The following is a 24971-nucleotide window of genomic DNA, read 5'->3' on the forward strand; positions in this document are numbered from 1 at the left end:
AGTTCAGTTCTAAAGCAGGTAACTTTCAGAACTGGTTACTAAAAAACACAAGTCTATTTCCATTTGCACTCTTTGTTGACTCTTTGAAATAGTGATTCATCCAGATATGAGATATTTTTGTAAAATTATGAGGGGGTCATCTGCAAACACCTTTGGTGTGAACTTAGGAGCAATTTGGAATCAATATTTATAATGCTTTATTTCACCATCTGATCACTCTTTTGGTAAGTCATCTCAAGACTTGGATCCCTCTTGAAATGTTTTAATTGTACTTTTCTTTTTTCCTGACAATCTCTTACTTAAAAAGCCCCTCCACGAGAGCTGACAGAGGAAGAAAAACAGCAGATCCTTCATTCAGAGGAATTCCTCATATTTTTTGATCGGACAATCCGGGTAATTGAAAGAGCACTGGCAGAAGACTCCGACATCTTCTTTGACTACAGCGGTCGAGAGTTAGAGGAAAAAGATGGGTTAGTTTCTTGTGTGCATTAAAAAACAAAACAAAACAAAAAAACCTTGCAATAAATTATTGTTGATTCTAAACTCACTTATGTATTGACTAGGCAAATCCCAAACCAAACAAATCAGAGGAGGATGAAATTCCAGGGTTGATCTTGCTGAACAGCTTTGACTAAAGGCTTTGGTTATAACTTCTGGCTTAGTGTTTCCCTGTAATTATCAGGTGCTTCCGTGAAATGCTTTTGAACTTGATATCTGGGGAATAGTCCAGGTGATAGAGACTGGCAGAGTCACGTACATTGTCCTCTGAGAAAACATTCCTATAAGCAGCAAAGGTGCTTTGTTATATCCAGTAGATCTATTTTTGATGTCTAAGCAAACAGGAAGCCAAATGAAATAAACATGAGATATGGGACCCCTCCACTGGTGTGGGGAGAAAATAGCAGAGACTGCAATCCTTCTCCTCTTTTGATACCATGGCCATACGTGTATACATGTCTTGTAGGACACTCATGTGCAGGGATATATTTAAAGATAAAACAAAAACTAATCAGTAAAAGCAAATGACCCCCAGTGACTTTCTCTGAGACTGTAATGTATGTATTGTAAAGGGCAGGGGTAACCAGCCATCAGCGTGGGGGTACAAGGAGTTGGTACTTTATGAGCTTTGTAAGAAATAAATACAGCCAGTTTATAGCCACTGATTTCTTTTGGTCGAGAACAATATGAAAAGGTGAGATCACCTGCCTTATACAGTAGACCTGACTTTTGACTATTTCTAAAATTCAAATACAATTCTCAAAGGACAATGTATTATCATTGAGGATGCTCAAGGGAGTATAACAGAGGCTCCAAAAATAGTTTCAAAAGGGGGTTCTGAAAATGTTCTAACCAGTTGGCAGCGGCATTCAGCTATTTCAAAGAGACAATATTTTGAATATGCATGTTCTGAGATGCTTTATTTTTCTTTGAAAAAGTCATTGCTGTATGGCTCAATTGATTGTCCAGGTCCTGTTTCCCTCTGGGTTACTTGGGCGTGTGTACCTCTTGCCCGAGTTTGCAGTGATAGATTTGAGGAAGAGTTAGTAGGGGAAAAAAAAAAAGAGTCCTCAGTCAGCTGACTGGAGCCCAAGTAAGTAGTCTGGAGCCCAGTCATCATCTGAACAAGATCCATAGAAGGCGGGTGATACAGGGTGCACGCCAGTGGGGTAAAGCAGAGGAACAGAAAAGAGGTGAGAGCAGAGAAATTCCTGAACGGAAGCCCAAGAAGTGTAGCCAGCTTTTTATGCAGATCCAAAAGCTGCTGGCACAGAACGAGCCAAGTTACTCAGTTTGCACTCAGTCTCGTGGAGCAAATGCATGACCAGTGCAGAGATCTTCAAAGGGGGTTTTGTGGCCAGTTGAGTATCAGCCAAGAAAACACTGGCCAAAGTATATGCCTCGCCCCAGATGCTGCTCTGGTCTATGTTAAGTGTCTAATAAGTCTGGTGAATCCTGCACCCTCCGCTCTGCCCGAGTCATGGTGACACCACTTGCTGCTGAGCAGGGAGGAGACACTGCGGACTGCCCGAAATCGTAGGTGGATGGAGGCATGCGCATCACCTCTGATCTAAGGCGAGGTTCAGGAGACGTTGATATGATATCAAAGAGTCTCCAGCTGTGCTGGGCTTCCCTTGAGAGCTGGGAGATTTCTAGAGAATTCCGCTTCAGACAGAACTTATTAGGAGGAAGCGAATACTTGAGGGAGAGGTCAAGATGAGAACCTGAAAATCACTTGACATTTCATACCAGCTTTGGAGTAACATGTGGAAACCTTTCCGGGGTGAGGCTAGGAACGGCATTTCATACAGGAGGGAGGCCACCATTCGCTCTTTGAATTGCTATCAGCCTTTACCATCTGAACTGAAGCTTTGCCCTCAGAGAGTGTTCTGGGCCATGCTCTTGCCATCTCATTCTTTCAGTACAAACAGCAGAGAGAAAGCCCCATTCTGAAGCACCATATTTGTCTTTGATGTTTAAACCCTCCTAGGGATGTCCAGGCTGGAGCGAACCTTTCTTTCAATCGTCAGTTCTACGACGAGCATTGGTCCAAGCATCGAGTGGTCACTTGTATGGACTGGTCTCTCCAGGTAAGAATTCTTGCTGGGATGGGACGAACTGGGCTGTGTTCTTACGGCATTTGTATTTAAAAAGAGAGAGAGAGAGAGAGAGAGAGAGAGTTTCTCTCCACTTCTTCAGATATGTTTACCAGCCTGCAGTTCTGCTCTATGCCTGTTGGTTTTCTTTCTCATTTTCCTGATCTTTCAGTTGAACATTTGTACACCATCATTCATATGTACTGAGTAACCCCCATGTGCTACCAGACAAGGAGCAGGCCATTGGTCTGCACAGCTGCTGTCGTGAAGGTCCCCAGGGGTTCCCCCACATCACACCCTGTGGCTGTTTTGAAGCCTTCCTCTGCCCTGACTTCCTTGTCATCCAGCCTTGTAGACATGCCCGTAGTCTAAAAACAATACCCTTCCCCTGAGTTCCACAGCTTCGCTCCTTCTCACACTTCTCACACTTCTTCAAAACTTCTTATCTCTCTTCCACCGCTATGGTCCTTGTGGCTGTGCCCTCAGCCTCTACTCTTCCTCCCAGCACGCTTTCTGGGGGATGGCTCTTCCACTTCCGTGTTCAGCCACAATGTGGCAGCCTGTTTATATCGCCCACCCATCACCCTCCAGAATTCCACTTTGCACAACCAACAGGTCCTCTCAGCTGTCTCATAGAATCTACAATCACTAGTTCATTATGGTCACACATCTGAATTTTTTTTCCCTACCGCATGTTAAGTTAAAGACATCACAATATAGCCAGTAGCCTTTCTTCATTAACTTTCATCATTAACATTAGCAACTCTTTCCCTCTCTCCCAGACCTGGACTGTCACTGAGACTATCCATTTCTCCGCTCATGTATTTATCACCTTATGCCTGTGGTATTCCTAACCTTCTCATTGGTCTTCCTAAACCCATGCTTGTCCATCTGTGGTGCTCGGGGCATCTCTGGACACCTAGCCAAGTAATCTTGCTGAAATGCACATCTGATCACTCCACTCCTTGGATCAAAACTCCCTGTTGGCTCTAAGTAAAAAAGTCTATACTCCTTAGTGTGGTATTCAGAGTGAAAGGAGGCAAATTTAGCAGAAGTTACCTTGCTGAAGAGCCAACTGCACTACATGACCAATTACCCAGCACCGAGCAGTTACATAATGTGCACAGAGGCATACAGCCTAGTTGTGGGATGGCCGGAGTTTGAACCCAGGGGGTTTGACCCCTGAGCCCACGTTCATAAGAGCCATGCTGTGTGCCTTCCTGCAGTGACAATGACATACTAGCAATGAGGAAAATAGGAATGATAAATTCTGGACATTTATGTGGAATTACAGTGTATGTTCTTATGGGGAATAATAATCATGGCTAGCTTTTCATTTGTGTATTTTATGTGCTAAGCACTGTGCCAACTGCTCTGAAGGCATTTTCTTATTTCAGTTTCTTAACTCCGACGAGGCAGCAACCATTAATATCTCCATTGTGCAGCTGAGGAAATTGAGCCTCAGAGAAGCTTAAGTAACTTGCTAAAAATCACTCAGCTAGGATGTGTGCTAGGATGTGGTCTGGAATCTGGAACCAAGAGAAGTTATAAGTTCCGAACAACAAGAGGCAGACAGCACAGGCCTGCAGAGGTAGTGGAGGTCAGGATCTGTCTCTAGACGACTGGGATTTAGACAACTGGAGGGGAGAAGAGTGTGTTCTAGACAGAACTGAGAAACAGATGATGCGAAGGGCCTCATCTAATCCTGCTGGAGTACAGGAGAACTGAAGGGAGCGTAATCCCTCATAGCCCACCTGTCATCAGCCACCAAGGGGGCCGGTGTTCTCTCCTCTTGAGTCTCCTTTTCTTCATTTTGATTAAATATTTTAATTCCAGGATAGTTAACATACAGTGTTGTATTAGTTCCAGGGGGACGATAGAGTGATTTGACACTTCTGTACACGACTCCGAGCTTGTTGTGATAAGTGTGCTCCCATTCCCACCCTCCTGCCCACCCCCCCGCCCCCCGTAACCATCAGTGTGTTTGCTCTAGTACAGAGTCTGTTTCTTCATTTGTCTTTCTCTCTCTCTTGTTTCCTTTGCTCGTTTGAAGAGGAGTGTAATCCCTCACAACCGACTGTCATCAGCCACCAAGTGGGCTGGAGTTCTCCCCTCTTGAACCTCCTTTTACATTCAAACACCAGATCTCGCAGTGCCTGATTGTGCAGACACTAACACAAGCAGGGGCCCAGCCACTTGCCGCCGGTGTGTGGGTGGTCTGCAAGCATGCTCGGGTGTACGCACAGAAATTAGATCCAAGCCTGAGGAAGCACTTAGCTCGGCTCGTTCACTTGTTCAGAGTCTGGAAATTACACAGGAACCTTATCTGACACATTCAAAGGCAACTTCTACTGTGTTCCCAGGTCGGTTGATAAAGCTCCCTGAGGAATTGGCAGGCCCAGCCTCAGTGGGGCTGGTCCGGGCCTGGCCACGGTGTGCAATGGCCATATGGACCCTGGATGGATTTGTTTCCACATAGGGTTTGTGTGATGGGTTTTTTGGGAGTTCTTTTTGTTGTTTTTTGTTTTTGTTTTTGTTTTTTAAGAACTGAAACTCTAAAGGACAGAAACTCTACCATGGGGATACCACATTTACTTTTCACCATTTTTGTATAACCTGCTCATCTACGATGTAGGGAAGAGGTTCGTAGTTCTGAAAAGCATATTTTATATGGAGCCTGAGAAAAAGGAATTGGAGGAGTAGCTGGCTGGCTCAGTCAGGAGAGCATGTGACTCTTGATCTCAGGATTGTGAGTTCAAGTGTCACACTGGTCATGGAGACTATTAAAGGAAAAAAAAAAGAATTGGAACCCTTAGCTCCTACATCATAACTTTTTTATTATTTACTCATAACATTTTTATGGGGTTCAAAGGACCAGGTTTATATGCTTATGGGATGAAGAGTTCTGAATGGGTCTAGATGGAATTCAATAATATCAGGAAAGAAAACAAGAGAGAGGCACAGTCTTGGAGCCTCGAAGTGGCATATATGTCCAGGGTATTTGCCTGAGTGGAATTGAGTGGGGAAAAAAGGAAGAAACTGTGAGGTTTCTGCATAGCTTGGCTTTGATCTCCTGGGCTTCTCAAATAAGAACCCTTTAACTTTGCAATATTTGCCAAATATCCACCAAACGTTATACCCTGGAAGAAACTGGGTCCCTCGGGGGAATTAGGTCAGCTTTGTCATTCACTGACCATTGTTGAACAGTGCGAGTCAATAACACTCTCCACATACCACATGACGGCTTTACCAGCCTTGTCCCAAACCGCACTCACGACCTTAGTCCCACCGCATAGAGTCCTCTCACAGGGAAACCGCCTCCTCCAACCTTGCAGTCACCCAGCGTATACAGCTGAGTAATCTCTAATAGTCCATTCAGTTTCCGAATCCAGTCACATTTACGGTAGCAAAAAGACTGCTGCAGACACCAACTCAAGTCCACCAACGTGGCTTTGACCCTGACTTTACGCCACGCCCTCTGCTTCTTGCTTGTATTAGGAGACAACTTCCTAATTGGTCTTTCTGCCTCCAGCCTCTCTACTGTTGAGTCCTTACAAGTATTTTGACCAGACTGATGTTCGTGAAGATTCCTTATAAGCTCTCACTGTCGCCTTGGGCAAGTTGTTGGCTTCTCTTTTCTTCAGCTTCCTCGTTCATAAAATGACGGTAATCATACCGAGCTCACATGCTTATTGTGAGTATTATATGAGTTAACGTATTTACGGCCATAGGACTTAAACAGTGTCTAGTACATAAAAAGTGCTCAATCAATGTGACATCCCAGTGAAAGCATAGTAGCAGTAGCATTAGTAGTTGCTGATTATAACCCCCGCTGTCCCCAGAGCGAAGTCTGAAGTCACCAGCCTGTACTCAGTGGCCTCTGTGACGATGCCCAGAGGCATTTCAAGCCCCTTCTTCTTGCTTATAGCTTCATGTAACCTGCCTCCCAGCCAAAGGCTACAAGCTAATGTCTCCCGGACATGCCCTCCACGGCATTAGTTAAGAAAACTTCACCTCTGGGCCAACGTGAGCAAAAGAGGGGATGTATTGGAGAGGAACTAGTGTACTTAGGGGATTATGGAAGAGAGGAAGAACTGGACTCAGGAAGAGCAGCAGTCTGGGCCGCTTGAGGGACCTCACTGATAGGATGCTGTCATAACCTGACCCATTTGCCAGCCCTGGTTTCTGTGTCTCAGTTCCAAATGTGCCCCAGCCAGTTTGGAGGCTGTGATTTGCTCTGGGTCATGTACCAACTCTGCAGTGAACTAATTGTCCCTGGGAAGTCAGATACCCGTATGTTGAGGTGATTTCCAAAGGTGGGAGAATCACCGCAGATCAGGCAGATAAGCAAACCCTCCTATCTGTACCCTGGTCCATATTCCCCCCTCCCTTCTCTCCTAATAACACACCACCTGACAGGGCCCAGTACATGTCTCATTTCTTCTTAGAAGTCCCTTCCAGTTTCTTTCCCTGCCGCACCCTGACCCAGCTAAGGTGGTTCTTTTCTCCTCTGTGCTTCTAAGGACCCTTGTTTACATTTCCTCCTCAGCACATATCATGTCCCGCCTTTATGCTTGCCTTATAGTTATTCATAGCTGTGCCTTACCTCCCTGTACGCAAGGGTGAGCTCCTGTAGAGCAAAACATATTATTGTCGGCATTCTTGTCCCACGTCTTGCCTGGCACAGTGCCTTACACGTGTATAGGAGACACTGGACACATGCCTCAGGGGACTGGAAGGGAAACGATCTTTGAAGCCAAACAGACTTTGAATAAGGCTCTCACTTCTTTTATTAGCAGCGTAACTCAGAATAAGTTACTTACCCCGAGACCCTTGGCTTCTTCGTCTATAGAAATGGGAAAACCGCTTCTACTTTAGAGGATTGCAAGGACCAAATGAGTTCATGTAGCACCCGGCTTGGTGTCTGGCACGTAATGGGCACTAAAAACACGTTGGTTCCTTCCCCTCTGATGAATGTCAGACTTTACTTCTCTATAGAAGCAAACAGCTTGAGAGCAGATCTGGTAATTTTCAGGTAAAGTTCTCCTAGGTTAAAGGTTGGATAATCCAACCTGATGAGGAATCATAAGCTTCACAAGTGTTCACATTCCCTTTAAAAGTCATAATTTTAGCATTCAAGATTTAAATAATGGTTCAGAGATTTACTCTTCACTTGAGAGTAAGAAAATATGACTAGTCATGTTCAAACACAGCAGAAAAAGACATCTAAGAGGAAACGTCAAAATCAGAAAAACTTGAATGAGATATGAGTTAAATCAGTATCTTTAGGATTTATGATGCCGGTTGTAGAAATTAAGCCAAAGGCATTTCTCTGATATTTTACTAAAACTCCCCCTATTTTCAAAAAGGGTTTGAAAGCCAAATAATTTCAACTATTTTTTTAATGGAAAAAAGAAAAGCTACAAGTGGGAGCCAACGATGAGTCCCAGATGTAAAGCTGCGGGATATTAGTGCAGACACATCTGGTTGCTCAGCGGCTACTATGGTGTTGATGTTTACAGAGTTGCCTTTCACATGTGACGTAGTTAAACTTCAGATGGACAGTCTGGAGACTTCTGTGTTTATCTGGATATTAGTTCCTTCAAATGGGCTCTGAATCAAAGGCCTTTCCTAATGGGCTTTGGATTCAGCCTCTGCGGAGTGTTTTCTAATAAAGAACAATGACTTCCCCTGGTGGCCATATGCATGTGTCTTGCCGTAGGATCATACTTCCTTCCTCTGCATCAGCCAGCAAGTTGTGACTCCCTCCAGTTTTCTTAAGTTGAGGCTGCTGAACAAATGAGTATGTCCACCTAGAAGACTCAGCTTCAATCAGTTTTGACAGAAAAAAAAGTGGATGTTTCCATTTATAAGGGCCTTCTCCTGTTAAATATGTATGTAGCTTAGTGAAAAGGAAGGGAAAAAATGAAGACATCTATAAGCAAAGAGTTGATATGCTCTGCTATAATCCTGTTGCTGTTTCTAATGGGGCTGCCTTATGGGAACGCCAGGTAGGAATGGCATTTTCATGAAAGCACTCTCAGAAATAACCCCCCCCCCCCGCCAAGATTCCTCCCCCGTTTGTTTAATTATACACACAGCACAGAGCTCACACAGGGTAAGCACGTATTTCTAGTCACTTGAGAGTCATTATTTTACTGGTTGTGGTTCTTGCACTTATGCCTTTAATTGTTGGCATTATTTGACAACACAGGATTAAATATAAGGTCTTTCTACTGAGAGCAGAGTCACTAAAATAAAAAGACCGTTTGTATTTTAATAGATTTTGACATAGTTGATTATGTGCTAGGAGTTATAAGACACTAGATTTAGAAGTTAATAAAAATAAGTCCCTATGCTCAGAGACAGCTCACAGACTACTAAGAGATATAAGTGGGAAATAAAAACCATGGCACAGTTTGACAAGATCTTTAACGGAGGAGCACACATAATGCTAAGGGAGCCTGTGAGAGGGAAGCGGGGGTGGTGGCTGGCTCATCAGGATTGTCTGGAGGATTTGATCTGTGAGTTACTGTTAGAAACAACAGACGAGGCATCCCATGAAGAGTGATTATGAAACTCCTGGGCACAGAGCCTGTCCTGTGAACCTCAGAACTAGCCCATGAGGCAGAGACTTAGGGTGTGGGGTAGAGGAAGTAAGGGGGTGGTAAGAGATGAAGCAGAGGAGTTCGACAGTGACAGATCACGAAGGACCTTATATGACCTGGGTTTAATCTGGAAAGTGAGGACGCCCCATTAAAGTATTTTGAGCAGAGGAGTGACTTAGCCAACTGTATGTTTTGTAAAGTCACATTGACAAAGGATAGAGAGTGGAATAGGGGAGGGGTGGGCCTGGCAAGCCTGCCAGCCGGAAGCCATTCAGGAAGCTGTTGCCTTGATTCAGATAAGAAATTAGTGGAGGAGGGATGCCTGGGTGGCTCAGTCACTTAAGCGTCTGCCTTCAGCTCAGGTCATGATCCCAGGGTCCTGGGATCAAGTGTACATTGGGCTCCCCGCTCAGTAGAGTCTGCTTCTCCCTCTCCCTCCAGCCCTGCTACTTACACTCTCTTGCTCTCTCTCTCTGTCAAATAAATAAATAAAATCTCTTAAAAAAAAAAAAAAAAAGAAAGAAAAGTAGTTGAGGAGACCCTCATCTTAAGGAATGAAAGAAAACATGCATTTGAAAGGTACTGAGGCAGGAGTATAACACAGTACATGGGGATAAGAAAGAGAAAGGAGTAAAAATGAACATGGAGTGTCTGTGGTTTGGGCAGGTGGGTGAATGGTAGTGGAAGGCACCCAAAAGAGGAGACATGGGAAGAGCACGAGGTTTTGTAGAAGGCAAGAAGCTCATTTTTTAAAATGCATAACTGATATGTCTATGGACGACTCAGAGAAATCTCCAGTATGAAGTTCTGCAGCTGAGAGAGACATCAAGCTTGGAGATACAGATTTGGACATTTTTCAGCATATTAATGCATATTAAAGCCATTGGAGTAGATGAGACCACCTAGGAAGAACGTATGTACAGACCCCCCAAAAGGGCAGAAAACAGCCCACCATCCTCCGTGGAATATAGGTATTAGAAGGAGACTCTATAGGGACTAAAAAGAATGGTCAGGAAGAGAATCAGGAGAGACAGGTGTAATGGAAGCCAACAAAGGAGAAAGAAGGGAGTAGTCCAAGAGAGAATGCAGAAAGGTTGAGTAATGTGTGCATATGGCAGTTACTGGTGACGCTCGCAAGCCCACGTGGAACGCTGGAAGCGGAAACCAGAATGCAATAGGGTGAAGCAGTAATTGGTATTAAGCGTGCCACAACTCCTAAAAAGGTGCTATTTAAATGACATAACATCTGTCTATAGGAATAAGGGAGTTTTCTTTGTGTCGGCAACTTGACGTAACTCATCCTTGTGACCTCTTCCGTTCAGTACCCCGAGCTGATGGTTGCTTCCTACAACAACAACGAGGATGCTCCCCATGAACCAGATGGCGTGGCTTTGGTTTGGAACATGAAGTTTAAGAAAACCACACCAGAATACGTCTTCCACTGTCAGGTAGGAGTCAGCAGAGTGAAAATAACTTCTGTCTCCCACTAGACCAAATATAGTTCATGTTGCCTTGCATCTCTCTGTCTTACATGCCGAGGAAGAGCCGAGGTTAAAAATGGAATTGTTGACAATTTGGGAAAATTCCCCCACAGTAACCTCATGTTTGGGGAAAGTGGCAACTCTCTCCAGTTAGGAAGCCCAGTGGGGGACTGTGTGTCATTTTCTTTCTATTTAAAACAGCCTTCCTTAGGATGAGTTCATAAAGACCTCGCACTTATGAAGAAATCCTGGTGTACCACTTCCTCTGCTCACAGCAGCACATGCTTGCCCACCCATGTGGACATCCTCAGGGCACCGCCATTTCCCGCTTCCTCCTCCCTCTGACATGGAGTTCAATGGAACATGGCCAGTTTTAAGTTTACGGGTGCCATCTTGCATCCAGATAATAACAGTTCCGTAGCTGCCGTAGGCGAATACTTACCATGAATCTTTTTTTGAATTGTTGAGAAACATAGATGCCAGTTTCAGTTCAAGTGTGAGGATCATTTCAAACAGTTTCGGGTATTTTACTCCTTGTGTCTCCTGACACACTTGTCTTCTTTTCTATCCAACATAATACAGGCTGAAATGTATTTTACACTTTCACACATTTGGCTTTGCTCCCTTGCCATGATTCTGCCTAAATAATAGGCCTCAGCAGTGGCCAATACACCAACTCCTTTATTATCATCCCAGTCCTGTGATTAGGCATAAGAAAATGCAAAACAAACTTCCCAGCTCAAAGTTTCAGTTCCTCACATATTACGATTCCGAGGCAGAGTGACAGATTGCTCCGGATACAAATACCTCAGCCAAAGAGGGTAAACCTGTTGATATTTGGAAGTTTAGTGACATTTTATATCTAAGAGCTGAGTATCATTTTGAACTAAAATATGTTTAGACTTTAGGATGTTATCAGATGTAATTTGGGGAACAGGAGCTGCTGGAATAAAAGTCCCAGCTTCAACCTGATTGAGTAACCTCTAACTCCGGCCATGTTTTTCTCATTTGCTATCTTAAAAACAACAAGAAATCTAGGTCTGCATAGTAAATAACCTTTAGTTTTTGAACCTTTGAAATAAGAACAGCTTTTTCTTTTTTTTTAAGATTATCAAATTTGTCAGTTTGATACACTCTTTCTGTAAACATAGAAGCACAAAATCCTCATCTTGTTCAGGTTTAAGAGGTTTGCCAAATTACCAACAAAATACTAAAAGGGTTGTACGATAAGCAGAAGCACATTTTGGCAAAACAGTGCCACCTAAACTATTTTGATATTACAAAAAGTACATCTTGATTTTTAAAAATTATAAGAGGTTAACACATTTTGTTTTGGTCAATGCGCATGTTTATGATAATTTTTAAAATTGTATTAACTGATATTCGGTAGCCTGTGACAATAACAACTTGGTAAAATGCTTAATATTCACAGCATTGAATAGTAAACAGGTCAGTAGGAGCCTAATAATGTTGAATGAAGACACAGACTTTCAAGGTCTTTAGAATTAACTGGAATTTTAAAATTACCTACTTTATCACACAATGGTTAATACCAGTGTTGACTGAAAGGAGCATCTTCTCTTTCCTTCCTGGTATCTTTGGGATCATTTACTGAAAATTGCACCAACACATATTTAATGTCATTATTAGTTTCTCCCTTAAGTAATACAGTATATGAATTTTAGGAGAAAACTATTTCTTGATTTCAAAAAAAAGAAGGAAGGTAGTAGGAAGGGAGGAAGGAAGGGAGGAGGAGGGAGAGGGGTGGGAGGGGGGAGGGGGGGAAAGTCAAGTCAGAAGTACTCTCAAAAGCCTACCAAAAGATGCTGACCAAAATATCTCTGTATCCCTCAAATCCCTGCTATGGTCTTCATTTTTTCTGGTGGCCACAAGCAGGTGGGGATTCTAAACTCTGCTTAGCATTCTCACTGGGAGAAAATTGAGGATTCTAATACTTTTAAACTTTGGGGTTTGTTAAATAACGGGCAATACATGTGAAGACTCCATATTGTAGGCATCAAAGAAAAGCTATAGAATTTAACCACACACGTTTAAAGATTCTGAAACTCATGATTGTATAGAAATGATAAGTAGTTCATATAAATGACCTTTCATGTTCATGAAAGCCACATTTATAAAATCTTATGAAAACCTAAATGCTGAATACCATTATAGTACTTCTGTTATTTAATTATTTCTCCTAAACTAACCTCAGTGTAGGGGATAGAATTATCACCAGCTTCAGAACGGTGAAAGGAAAAGAGCTTCGGTCCCTCTCCTGAGAGGAGGAAAAGGAAGAAATGGGCATAGCAAAAGTCGTTACAAAGCCCTTCTGAGGATCCTTGGTGTATTAGTCAAACTTCTCCAGAGAAACAAAATCAATAGGAGATAGATAGATAGAAAGAAAGAAAGAAAGAAAGAAAGAAAGAAAGAAAGAAATAGACACAGAGAGAGAAATTTAGAACTGGTACTTCTTCAGGAAACTAGTCTTTGCTCTTAAGGCCTTAAACTGTTGGGATGAGGTCCACCCACATTATGGAGGCTAATCTACTTAAAGTCTGCTGGCTTAAATGCAAATTACATTTAAAAAATACTTTCATACCCACATTTAGACTTGTATTTGACCAAAACCCCAGATACCATAGCCTAGCCAAGTTGACACATTAAAATTAACCATCATACCTGAATTTCACCTCAGACCAATCCAGGAAACCAGTATCTTTAATAACTCCTGAAGTCTTACTAATTCCTTATTACTTTGGGCTAGTAAGCAAATATACCTAGAAAGATCAACTTTGAAAGTATTAGACTTTAAATGAATGGGAGCTTTCCTAAGAGGTGAGAAAAAACAGTAATTTAAGGACATGGAAAATATCTCTGTGACATTACATTTATGGGGGGGGGAAGATACTGACATGTACTGAGAATCTGTTATTTACATTCATTGTCATAAACCCCTGTTATTCCCCAGATTAGAACCTACAGCTTCAGAGAAGTCATGAAACTAGGGCAGGTGTCTGTGAATAGCCAAGCCAAGTCTGAAGTCAGCTCTTTTTTAACTCTGAAGTGCGTGCATTATGTCATACAACATTTGTTGGGGATTCGGCCAGGGTCCTCTGGGTGGGTGGCTTGGGGGATGGTGAGTAGAGAAGAAATGGAACAGAGCTGTGTTCTCCATCTTGGCTGATCATTGCCATCCGTGGAGAGCTGTAAGAACTATTGATGCATGCATCCCATGGGCAGAGTTTCTGATCATTAGTCCCTAGTCTAGCCTGGGCGTTTTTAAAATATCCCAGGTTGGGGTGCCTGGGTGATGCGGTCGGTTGAGCATGTGACTCCTGGTTTTGGCACAGGAATGATCTCAGGATCATGAGATCGAGCACCCTGTTGGGCTTCATACTCAGCCCAGAGTCTGCTTAAGACTCTTCCTCCTCCCTCCCTCTCTCTCTCTCTCTCTTTGCAACACCCCCCCCCCGCCACATGTGCATTCTCTCTCTCTCAAACAAATAAATACACTTAAAAAAAAAAAAGTAGAAGTTCCCAGATCATCTGAATATGCAGTAGTAGTTGGAAACCACCAGGATGTAGAGGTGAGATGAAGAAAGAGGGTGATAAGGTGACAAAACTAGTCAGTCACTTTATTTGGAAGTGTGGGACTTTTCTTCTTGCCCCACACGTCCCTTTCCCTCTTTGGCCCAAACTAGGGTGCTATTTCTTGCCTTTATTACTCTGGTGCTGATCTCCTACCTGATTTAAACTGAGAGGTTTCCTAACCACCTCCGCAGCCCCTTCCCATTTCCCCATCCCCATCCCCAGACACCTTGTACATGCACTCGCCTCTGTGGGGAGTGATCAGAAGACCCAGAGTTGTTGTTCCAGGAATGGGCTCAAGAACACATTGACCATGACATTGGAAGAATGTGAATTGGAGAGTACCATTTCTTTTAGGATAGTGGTATACTGTGCTATAGTGGATATCTATGAAGTTAGGATCAAAACCAGGTCATATCCATGGCTCCCAAAAGAAAACCTAATTGCTGTAATACCGAGTATGGCTGAGCTAGTGAGAGACCAAACCCAGTGTTGCCTGGGCAGCCAGGGAAGTCACAAATGAGTTAGTGGTTGGCCGCTGGGAATAATAAGGGCAGTTTGGTTACCATGCCCTGAACTTGAATAATTACAGTGTAATATCATTGGTCTATATTTTACATTTTCCTAGCATTTCCGCCTTCGTGATCTCATTGATTCTCCCAAAGGGAAGTGACAAAGACGTTATTCTCTCGGTTGTACTTGAAGCGTTCATGGCTCCTGGGCAGTAGAGTCAGTCCTGGACTGGAGGCCCCATCTACTGGCTATATCGCACCATCCATCACGCCATATTCCACCATAATGCGGGGATGTGGGACTTGAGAGCAAAGGCTACACAGTCCATTCAAGGTGCATTTTTGTCTGCCTGTCATTTGATGATGTCAATTAAGCATGGTCCTAGAATTGGCTCTCCTTACCATCTTCTTCTAAATCTAAGGGGAATTTGGAGACCCCATAGAATTACAATCAATACCCACAAGATAAAAATCAGAACCCCTACTTACAAACGTATCACTTTTCTTCTCTCTCCTTTCTGATCTTTGGTCAAGTGTATTTACTACAATGTGTCCCTTCTAGACAGTCCTCACTGAAGTCAGGCAATTTGAACGTGCTCCCACATCCTCGTGTGATGTTCTGATAATTTCAAAATGAGACAGTGTGCTTCGTAGAAAGGAGTATGCATAGGGAGAAAACATGGGCGCCTTATGATGCTAGTACTGATACCCTTTTGGAATTCTGCATGCGCTATCCATTTCTTGTTGGTCTTTTGGATTGTTCGTACTCTTCAGAATAGCATCATTGCAAACCAATCCGATGGCTTGGAAAAACAGCATTTCTGGCACTGGAAGGCAAATGTACAAGACACAGGTATCAGTTTAGTGTTCTTTTGTAAAGACTGACAGGCTTTTAGCTTAATCATCAAAAGATTGCAGTAGGAAGGCTCGTCTCTCCCTGTTACAAATAGCAAGGCCAAACACCTTTTACTTCCATGGGCAGTTTCATGTCTTTGCTAAGCTGAATTCTTAGTGTGGGCTCTGGTCCTGCATTTTCTATTTTCATTTCTGGAAGAGCTGTCCATACTTGGAAAACATCGGTGGCCTGTGCATAGAAATCAGCCCGTCAGCCCCACCGCACAGCCTGGCAGGGCTCCTGCCATCTTCTGTAGTGGCCTCCACACGCTGTCATTAGATTATGCATTCTGACCACCCTGCAGTGCTTACCCTGGTGTGGTCTTTCTCTTTCAAATGGAATGAATAGAATCAGAAATACAGATCTTAGAATTATCTGTATTGAGGTAAGTGGAAAAGCTATATTTAGAGCCTTGGCCTGGTCAGAGGTTTTTATTTTTACTTTTATTTTTTCCTGATTTGGTTTCTTTGTTCTTAGCATTCTCTTTTTAAAGATTATTTGACAATGACCTGAAGCTGACAAGGACCTGAACCCCAGCCCTTATTTCAGAGGGAAAACAGACTGTAGAGTGATACTAACTTCATTTGTATCCGTGTTTAAGATCCTCAGCTAACTTTTTTCCTATGCATGGTTTCGCTTCTCATTAAGATTCTATAAAGGGCACAGATGAGATCGCAACTCATGGCTTTCACCATCTAGTTTTTGGTTCTGGGTGAGATTCCCACTGACCTTGAAGAGAACTACCCCCATGAAGAGAGATGGGAACACAGGAGGGAATGTGGGCTGGTGGTTAGGAGGGGGACGGAAAGTCGGGGCTTGGCTTCTAGCTGCCCACACTGCTGAGTCACCTGGGGGAGTTGCCGACTTTGTTGTGGAAAAAGAGACTTCCTGCCATCTCAGTGGAACTATGAGGTTTATTGCAATGAACCTGATGTCTTCTCACATCAGTTTTTGTCCCCTCCCCCCAAAACACACTCACAAACACAGCCCAGATTGTGGTCCATAATCCAAAACAACAAAACAGCTATGGACATAAAGATAGACATTAATTTAAATGCATTTTCTAAGGAGTGTTTTGACCAGAGAAGTATTAGAATTTGATTTAGGAATTTTAATTTTACTTAAATGAAGGGTAATTTTCATATGCCCTGACTGATTAAAAAAAAAAAAGAGAGAGGAAAGAAAAAAAAGAGGAAAAGAAAAGAAAAGAAATGGCATTTTTCTATATTTTCTTGAATGTAGCAAGGAGTGGTTATTCAATAGAAGTTAAAAAGAGAGGGTTATGAAAATTATTAACGGGAAACCTCACTAAAATGAAGTCAGGAGGTTTCGGAAGAGGGAGCTCTCACCCCCTACTGCTCCTGGTCAGTTGCAGACCCTACAGGAAGAGACAGACTTGGCCTGGCGCATGGATACCGCTCTACTACTCCAGCCAGAGAAAGAAACACTTCCCTCATCCCCATTCCCCACAGGCAATGTCTCAGCCAATGAGAAACCACCTCCTTGGAACTCCCAGATCACTCCAGTGGACTTGAGTTGACAACATCCATTCCACCTTACCCTGTTTCCCCTTAAAAAGCCTGCCTCTCTCCCCCACCCCTCCAATCCCACCAACTTGCCTATGGTTTTGCTGCCTCTTGTTTGTCTTGGATAGCAATTCTCTTTTATTCCTGAATAAACCCATATTTTGCTGGTAAAATCACTGGCAGCTTTTAAGGTTAACACGATGAAGAATTAGAAAGTTCTTTGACAACTAGGGCTACATATTCAAAATGGGTTCCTGGGGTGACCAAAATCAAAGCATATGATAGGTGCTTAGTACTTAGAGAACAAAGTGCCTGGACACAGGACATGCTAACTAATGTAAGTAAAACCCAGACAGCTTTCTTTGCGATGTTGGGTGTACCAACAGGCTGGAGAAACCCAGAAGCGACACCTCAACCATTGTTGTGTAGATTATGATCCACTCTTTGAAGCAGACAGCTGTGGAAAACCAAAGAACACATCTGTCGTATATGTAAAATTACACAATAGATACAGAATATATGGATCGGACAAGAGGAGGAGCAGCACAGCACCTAGTTTGTGCCTTTAGGAAAAGACATAAGGAAGTTTACTCATACAGGCATGGCATGGTCATTGGGAAATACTTCTTTTATGCCGATTGAGTATGACTGGTCCGATGAGTGAGGCTTGAGCTAGACACTGATTCTTATTAAGTCAAACAGCAGGAGCGTCTTTCCTCTTTTGGCCCAGGAAGCTGGGAGCAGAGAAAATGTCCTCCCGGCTGTCATTATCTGCCCTCTTTCTGGAATCTTCTCCCCAAAATAATAATACAGGCAGAATGGATGATTGCGATTCATTTAGGGAAATTAGAATTATCTGCAGGATTTGTGTCACAGACAATTCATTATCTGAAAATAGCAGTGGAGGAGATTGTATACCTTACAAGTGACTGAGTGAGCTCTTTGATGCAGAGGATACCATGAGAATACACCTTAGAACAAATCCTTTTTTCCTTGTTTTCTTTGTCTTATCATCTCATATTGCAAGTGATCAAGCCGAAGTTTGATATTATTACAAAGCCTGAGACTTCCCAGTGTTTCCTCTGCTCCATTCTTGTGCCCATATTCCTGAAGGCACAGGACTCCAACACTAAAGATTTTATTCAATTCCCTAAGCGCCCTTCCTTCCTTTCCCACGCCCTGAACTGTCTGAGCTGGGCTCTCTCCAGTTGTGCTTCATCGGGGAACCGCCCCAGGAATTACTGACGCTACGCAATGAAAGCCAGGTGGCAATAAGAGCACATTTTCTAGCCTGTCCCTCCCCTCATCCTCACCACTCTGCCCCCCAGCCATTCACTGAGGTCGGAGAAGCCTCGGTGTCAGGGAAATGGGTATTTTTAGGGAGTGGGTTTCAACTGCCCTCTTAGGATTATTGTCAGGATAAAAGAGATTATATAGGTGTATCAGTCTGCTGGGGCTGCCATAAAAAAAAAAAAAATAATAATAATGATAATGCCATAGGCTTGGTGGCCTAAACAACAGGAAATAACTTTCCCACCATTCTGAGACCCAGGTGGCAGCCATTTTGGTTTCTGGTGAGGACTCTCTTCCTGGTTTATAGACACCTGCCTTCTAGAGATGTCCTCACTTGGCAGAGAGAGGGAGAAAGAAAGCAATCTCTTCTTATGGATTACCTGCCAAAGGCCCCATCTCCAAATAAAAACACAATGAGGGGTAGGGCAGCAATGTATCAGTTTGTGGGGGATCTGCCCATTGGTAGAGCTTGGAGTGGAAGCCACTGGCTGGTGGATGAACTCACAGTGTAGGTGGTGTGCTGTATGAAGGGCACGTCTTTCACTAACACCACAAGGGCCTCTGGTCCAATGAGTGGGGTTGGATAGTAATTCTTGCTACAAGTAAAAAAAAAAAAAAACATGTGGGGGATACAATTCAGTCTATAGCAATAAGTGAACTGAACCCATTTTGTAGACCCTGGGGCAAGAATAACGAAGATGGAGTTGACCCATGTTTTACTTTCATATAAGACCAAATTAGCGTGCCAGGTAAGAACTGTCCCTCCTGAAGACATAGGTTCCAGGGCCGCCCTATATGGAGCTTCCATTCTCTGGAATATCAGATCGTGTTTTCCTTTAGAATACAACATTTTAATACAGGCAAAAGTAGGTTTAAAAGAATACCAGGAGTTCTAAAAAAAAAAAAAAAAAGGAAATGAAAACAAAACAAAATGAAAAGGAAAGGAAAGAGAGAGTCTCAGAAGGGCAACCCTCTCCCTCAGAGCTGTGGATGTGAGGACCCGACACAGGAAAGGGAACTGAACGGCACGAAGGTGGGCTATAGTAATGCCCCAGGCCACGTTAGCATCCACTGAGAGTGTTTTAGGCTGTACCACCTCTAAGAGGGGTGTTGTGCAATGCCTTGGCATCTTTATATTCTAAGCACAGATCCACTTCTGGACTTCAGGCCAGCTATTTCTTAAAAATAGACCTTTTATCCCCCCTCTCTACAAACTTGACCAAAACCTTTTGATTTACGTATGTCTTTAAGTTGCCTAATATTGTTGGATGAAAGAGGTTGTTTGAACATACCGTGTTATTAACAAATTACAGAGATATTCATAGTCTCCAGTAGTCACATTATCATTTTAATTCATTTCAGATTAGTGGTTCTCAGCAAAAAGCTATCCCTTCCATTTCTGTGATTAATTCTTAAAATTCCTTAAAGGCATTATTATTGAAGAGAATTTGTGAAAGTGGAATCATCATCCTTATTTCTGGGGGAAGTTTTTTAACCTTTGTTGTAACAAGTAGTCTACACTTTGCTTTTACCATGCTTATATTTGATTTAAAATTTTAAAATGGTATGTTCTTTATTAGCCAAAGAATTAAACAAGGTCTTGCTTTTCTCAATCAAAAGATTTAGCTTAGTCAATTTTTAATTGTAATCTCTGCATAAATGTGTTGAGCTCATACCTCACATACCACAAATCATTGTTGCTGAAATAATTTCATATCTACACTTTTTGTTGTGGTCTCTCAAGCTGACGTGCTTTCTCCTAATGACTTGTGTAAAAAGTATTTCGAGCACCTATGTCCAGTAAGGTGGGTTATTCAAAAGTACTTCTCTGCTTCTTAATGACTTGGTCAGTCATTATGTTGAGTAGGTAAAATTAAATTTATCCTTTATATAGGAGAAAAAACCTCTATTACTTTAAAATAAGTTTTAAAACAATGAAATAAGTTTATTATAACTATGATCTTCTGAAAAGAGAAAGGGACGGGAGCAAAAATTGTACACAAGTGCCCACACTCGTATAAATACACACACACATACCCCCAAGACTCTAAAATCCTAGTCAAAAGCTATATTTCATAAAAGAGAATTATAGTAATGTTGATGGTTTGCCAAACCTCAAGCAGTGACAAAATCCACAGTGTCCTGAAAAGGATGCCTTTGCAAAACCATGCCTCTCCAGATGGTTTAGATTAGAGATGTTTAAAAACACATGGCAGCATTAGTTCGGTTTAGAATTCATAGTTAATCCAGTAGATAAAATAATGCAAATTTGAAACCCTAGCCTGTGTATCAGAAAAATCATCAAATCTTAACGATTGCTCTTAGGGGAGGTTGGTATGTGATGTGTTGATTTTTAAATGATCTAATTGAAATAATAAAATTAAGCAAGAAGGGATAAAAAAGAATTGAAAATGCAATAGTGTAAGTAAAAACTTTCTTCTCTGCAGAATATTTATTCCTTTGAGCTGTCATATCCAATCAATTTGTATGGGTTTCGACAGCCAATTGTCATTTCCTGAGATAAACTATGTAAAGAGGTTGCATTACAGAGACAGCATGAAAAAAATGGAAAAAAAAAAATTCCAGAGCATGAAGCAGAGAAAGGCCACAAGGTCCCACGGGGTGCCCCCAGGATCTGCTCACCTTGCTCAGAATGGCAGATAAGCAGCTTACACGCGAGTTTTCCCTCTGGTTCCTTCAGCTTTCCCCGGCGTGTACTATTTCTGAGAGTGCTCTTGCTCTACATTTTAGTAAATTATTTTGCCTTCTATGTGGTTTTTAATCCTGGTGGGGGCTCTTTGCAGATGGTGAGGTCACACACTGTGTTCTCCTGCATGAGATGTGAGCAGTTACTCTCGGGCCCCCAAAGGCTCCATCACTAAAAGCCTGGCTCTCGCTGTCCATTTCCTTGTGTTTAAAATCAAAAGTATCCCGCCCCCTGATCCCACAATGGGGTAGCCAGTAAACAAGTCCTGGAAAAGAACTTTTGTATGGGAGCATTATTAACGTAATGATGTATGTTATCATGTGTGCTACCTGCCGCCCAAGTGAAAGCCTTCAGCTGGCCGAAAATCACCATGAGAGGAGTGTTCACGCAAGAACTCAAAGCCTTTCAGAAAACACAAGACAAAGATTCGACAAAAATAGAATCAGGAGGTTTCAAGCAACAGCTGATGGGCTTCAAAGGGCTTGACTCTCCAAGGTGGCACAATATTTAGTTCTCCTAGAAAGAAATACATTTTGAGCATTTTCTAAGTATAAAAACTAGAATTGCAGCTTTAAGTGTCTGAAAGAGCTCCACGGTCAAAGCAAACGTGCTCCGTTAGTAGCAAAGTTGTACACACATGCATGTACATGAGCACACGTGCACACACACACAGAAGGATGTTGGAGAGGGCACGCCCTGTGGACAGACTTTGCGTGGATTCTTAGAGGTCTCCATCATAAATTTAGTTGAGTTTCATTTGGGCAACAGAGACACTGCATTGGCTAATCTGAACTATTGACCCATAGGTCTGCCTCCATATCCATTTAATATGTGTAACCAGAGGCTATATTTTGTTTCTCCTTCTAATCACTTTTAAATGGAAAGGCATCCCCAGCTAAGTTGAATGACCATTTTAAGAGAGTTTAGCTGTGTCTTCCTCTATGGGGAGTAGAGAGGTATTTTTGCTTCCCCCTTTTTTTTTTTTTTAATGTGTAAATTGTTTCCCGTATATGAGTTAATACTCCTTCCATTAGACCTATTAACATGTAGACTTGTAGAATCTCAGGGTTTGAAGGAAACTTCATGGTTTTTGGGGTCAAACTCCTATTCAGTGCCTGAATTCTTTTGAATTCTTCTCCTTTCCATCTTCCCCTGTCAAGCTGTCATCTTGCCTTGCTTAAACTTTGCTCATGCTCCTGCCCCAGAACAGACCATCCCCTCTCTGGACAGTGCTGCCAAGTTTCCCAGGGTGCCTGCAGCAGAATTGCCTTTCATCCAAAAGGAGTATGCATCACAGACAGGCATAGTCACCCCAGAATGTCAAGGGGAACAGTCTCTCCAACAAGGCAGCTGGTTTTGGGTTGCTGTGGGAGAGGAAATGAGCCCATGAACACAGTACTGTCTGCTGTCCCCGACACCTTTTTCATGTGTCTCACCATCTTTGCACTCACCTGGCTTTCTTTGACACCATTCCATTAAAGGTACAACAACCTGCTGTCAACCTGTTGTTACTAAAATTGATGAGGAGACTTCACTCTGGGGGAAGATGTTCAGTGAAAGGAAAGTTCTACCTGTGCTCTCCATGTTGCCCCTCCCCCACCCCAAGCCACACTTCTGATCATGGTGTTTACCTGTTTCATGGTATCTTCTATAATGTGTTTGCTCAAATTGTGAGGACTTGCTACATTTTGCAACTGGATTTCACTGGATTTCCCCATCTATATAATGAAGCTGCTGAGACAGGCTTAACACAAACCTCCTACCTTTAGAACATTACAGTATGTTCTCCCCTTTGGAAGAGGGTCATCTGAGCCAAGTTCTAGGAAACTGAATCACAAATTCAGACAACATGGAGAATGAAGGCCAGTTCTTAATCAGATATGGCTCACTAGAGGAGACCTTGATAACTAACAGAATTTTTTTGAGAAGCAAATAATCATAGACTCCAAACTATTTTTTTTTTTTGTCTAAATAGGAATTTTCATGTATCAGTTTCTCTACTGATTTGGGACATTGTTACAGAAATATGAAAATATATTTGCACCAAGAATATGTGATAACCTGATCTGGTCATCTAAAGTCAGGGACCTGATTGCTTTAATGAAGAGTTGTTACAAAGGTTTTGTTATTTGTATATTATACTTCATAAGTGGACATTTATGAAATGCTGGAAGGACTCAGAAATCATTTGTTCCCCAGCACTATTCTTCATTCAGTTAGAAAGTACCACTTTTCAGTCAAAGTAAAGGGAAACCAGTTATCCTTTATTTATCTATTTATTTTAAAAAATTTATTAAGTTAATTTTATTTAATTTTTAAAAAATTTTTTCATTATGCTCAGTTATCCTTTATTATTCGGTGGTAAGCTGTATTCACAGCTGATTAGGTAGCTCTTGTGTCCTAGGAATAATATCAAACAAATGGGAAAGAGGGTCTTGAGTCTCTTGGACCTATATTATTTCAAAACCAAATTAAAAATATTTCCCTCAAAAAAAACCATTTCACTCAAGACCCTTATGGCTTTTTTAATGCTCATTTCATGGACACTTATCCCTAGAGATCCAAGACTGTTGAATGTTTTCTATCAGTACAGTACATTCAAGTCAGAAATATATTAATTACTGCTCTCAACCTCAAGGTTGGATAGGAAGGATATATGATATATATATATCTATGAGCAAATATATTGCTGTTCTGCATTGTTCCTGCAGAAACCCTTGAGTGAGCACGAGTGTGACTGATTCCTAGCAATAATATTGGGGCACATAATCCTGGGACAGCAGAGCACTGCACAGGGTGACACACTGGGAAGGAAGAAAGCATAGACATAGGGTAAGGCTCTTCGTTTTCGCCTAGAGAGGACAGTCTGCCTTATTCTCAGGTGGGCGGCCAGTCAGCCCAAAGAAAAGCACTTTAAGCATCTGTACAGCCTATTTCTCAAAAGACCAATGGATTTGGGCTGCCTCGTTCACATGTAGCAAGGTAAGAAAGATGATGCCTTGGGAAACAGGCCATATCAGTTAAAGCCGAGTTCGGCATAAATGCCAAGACCGAGCAGAAGAATTTTTATGTGCCCGAAGCCTGATTACTTGGAGCCTGAATTCTGTTCCCTCTCTCTGGCTCTGAGCCCAAGGGGCCACAGCCTATTTCGGTAGTTCAGCTAGTTCAGTCACCACCTGTGTTCCAACAGGGAAGTCAGACGGAAAGGAAAGGAAGCTCGCCAGGCTGCCCAGATCCATGTTCACTCGAGCCGCTCTATTTATTATTCCACTAGGGAACGCTCTGCCCTTGAAGGCCGATCCGAGGCGGGTGGGATCGCAGGCAGCAGGTATGCCATGAACAACAAACCCATATTCTTAACATATGTTTAATTTGAGTGACTCCCCTCCTCTAAAATACCTCTTGATTTTAAATCCACATCCTGATTTGCCCACTCTTGTTACCATTTTCTGCTGCCTGTTCTGAATTAATCCTTTGAGGTGGTCATTCCCCGGAAAGAAAAAAGGAAAATGAGAAGAGAGATGCAAAGTTGGGAATGTGAATGAAAAAGGATGGGGGAAAGCCGAGGGAAGGGGACCATTAAGTAAGTCTGTTTTCATGAGCTGGCTTTTCTTTGAGCTGTGTAAGATGGGAGAGGTAGAGGGAGAGAAATACAAGGAAGAGGTCCTCGAAAGGTTATCCCTTAATATCCCTGCTGAAGAATGGGAATCATTCTTGCAATAGAGCTCAATTTCCAAAGATTATTTTGATTCTCCGCCGTACTT

General features: G+C 42.5%; 1 protein-coding gene across 4 annotated transcripts in view; it reads left to right on the forward strand.

Moving 5' to 3' along the window:
- The window catches only part of LOC111147261 (dynein cytoplasmic 1 intermediate chain 1), a 268219-nt gene that overhangs the window by 154154 nt on the left and 89094 nt on the right, over window positions 1-24971 (forward strand). For all 4 annotated transcript variants that reach the window (XM_022503188.1, XM_022503190.1, XM_022503189.1 and 1 more), the window contains 3 exons: window positions 308-470; window positions 2489-2588; window positions 10525-10650. In XM_022503188.1, coding sequence (XP_022358896.1) covers window positions 308-470; window positions 2489-2588; window positions 10525-10650 — 389 coding nt within the window. The remainder of the gene's footprint in view (window positions 1-307; window positions 471-2488; window positions 2589-10524; window positions 10651-24971) is intronic.

This window comes from Enhydra lutris, unplaced genomic scaffold, assembly GCF_002288905.1.
Source record: "Enhydra lutris kenyoni isolate GAN:26980312 unplaced genomic scaffold, ASM228890v2 scaffoldscaffold16, whole genome shotgun sequence".
NCBI classification, from domain to species: domain Eukaryota; kingdom Metazoa; phylum Chordata; class Mammalia; order Carnivora; family Mustelidae; genus Enhydra; species Enhydra lutris.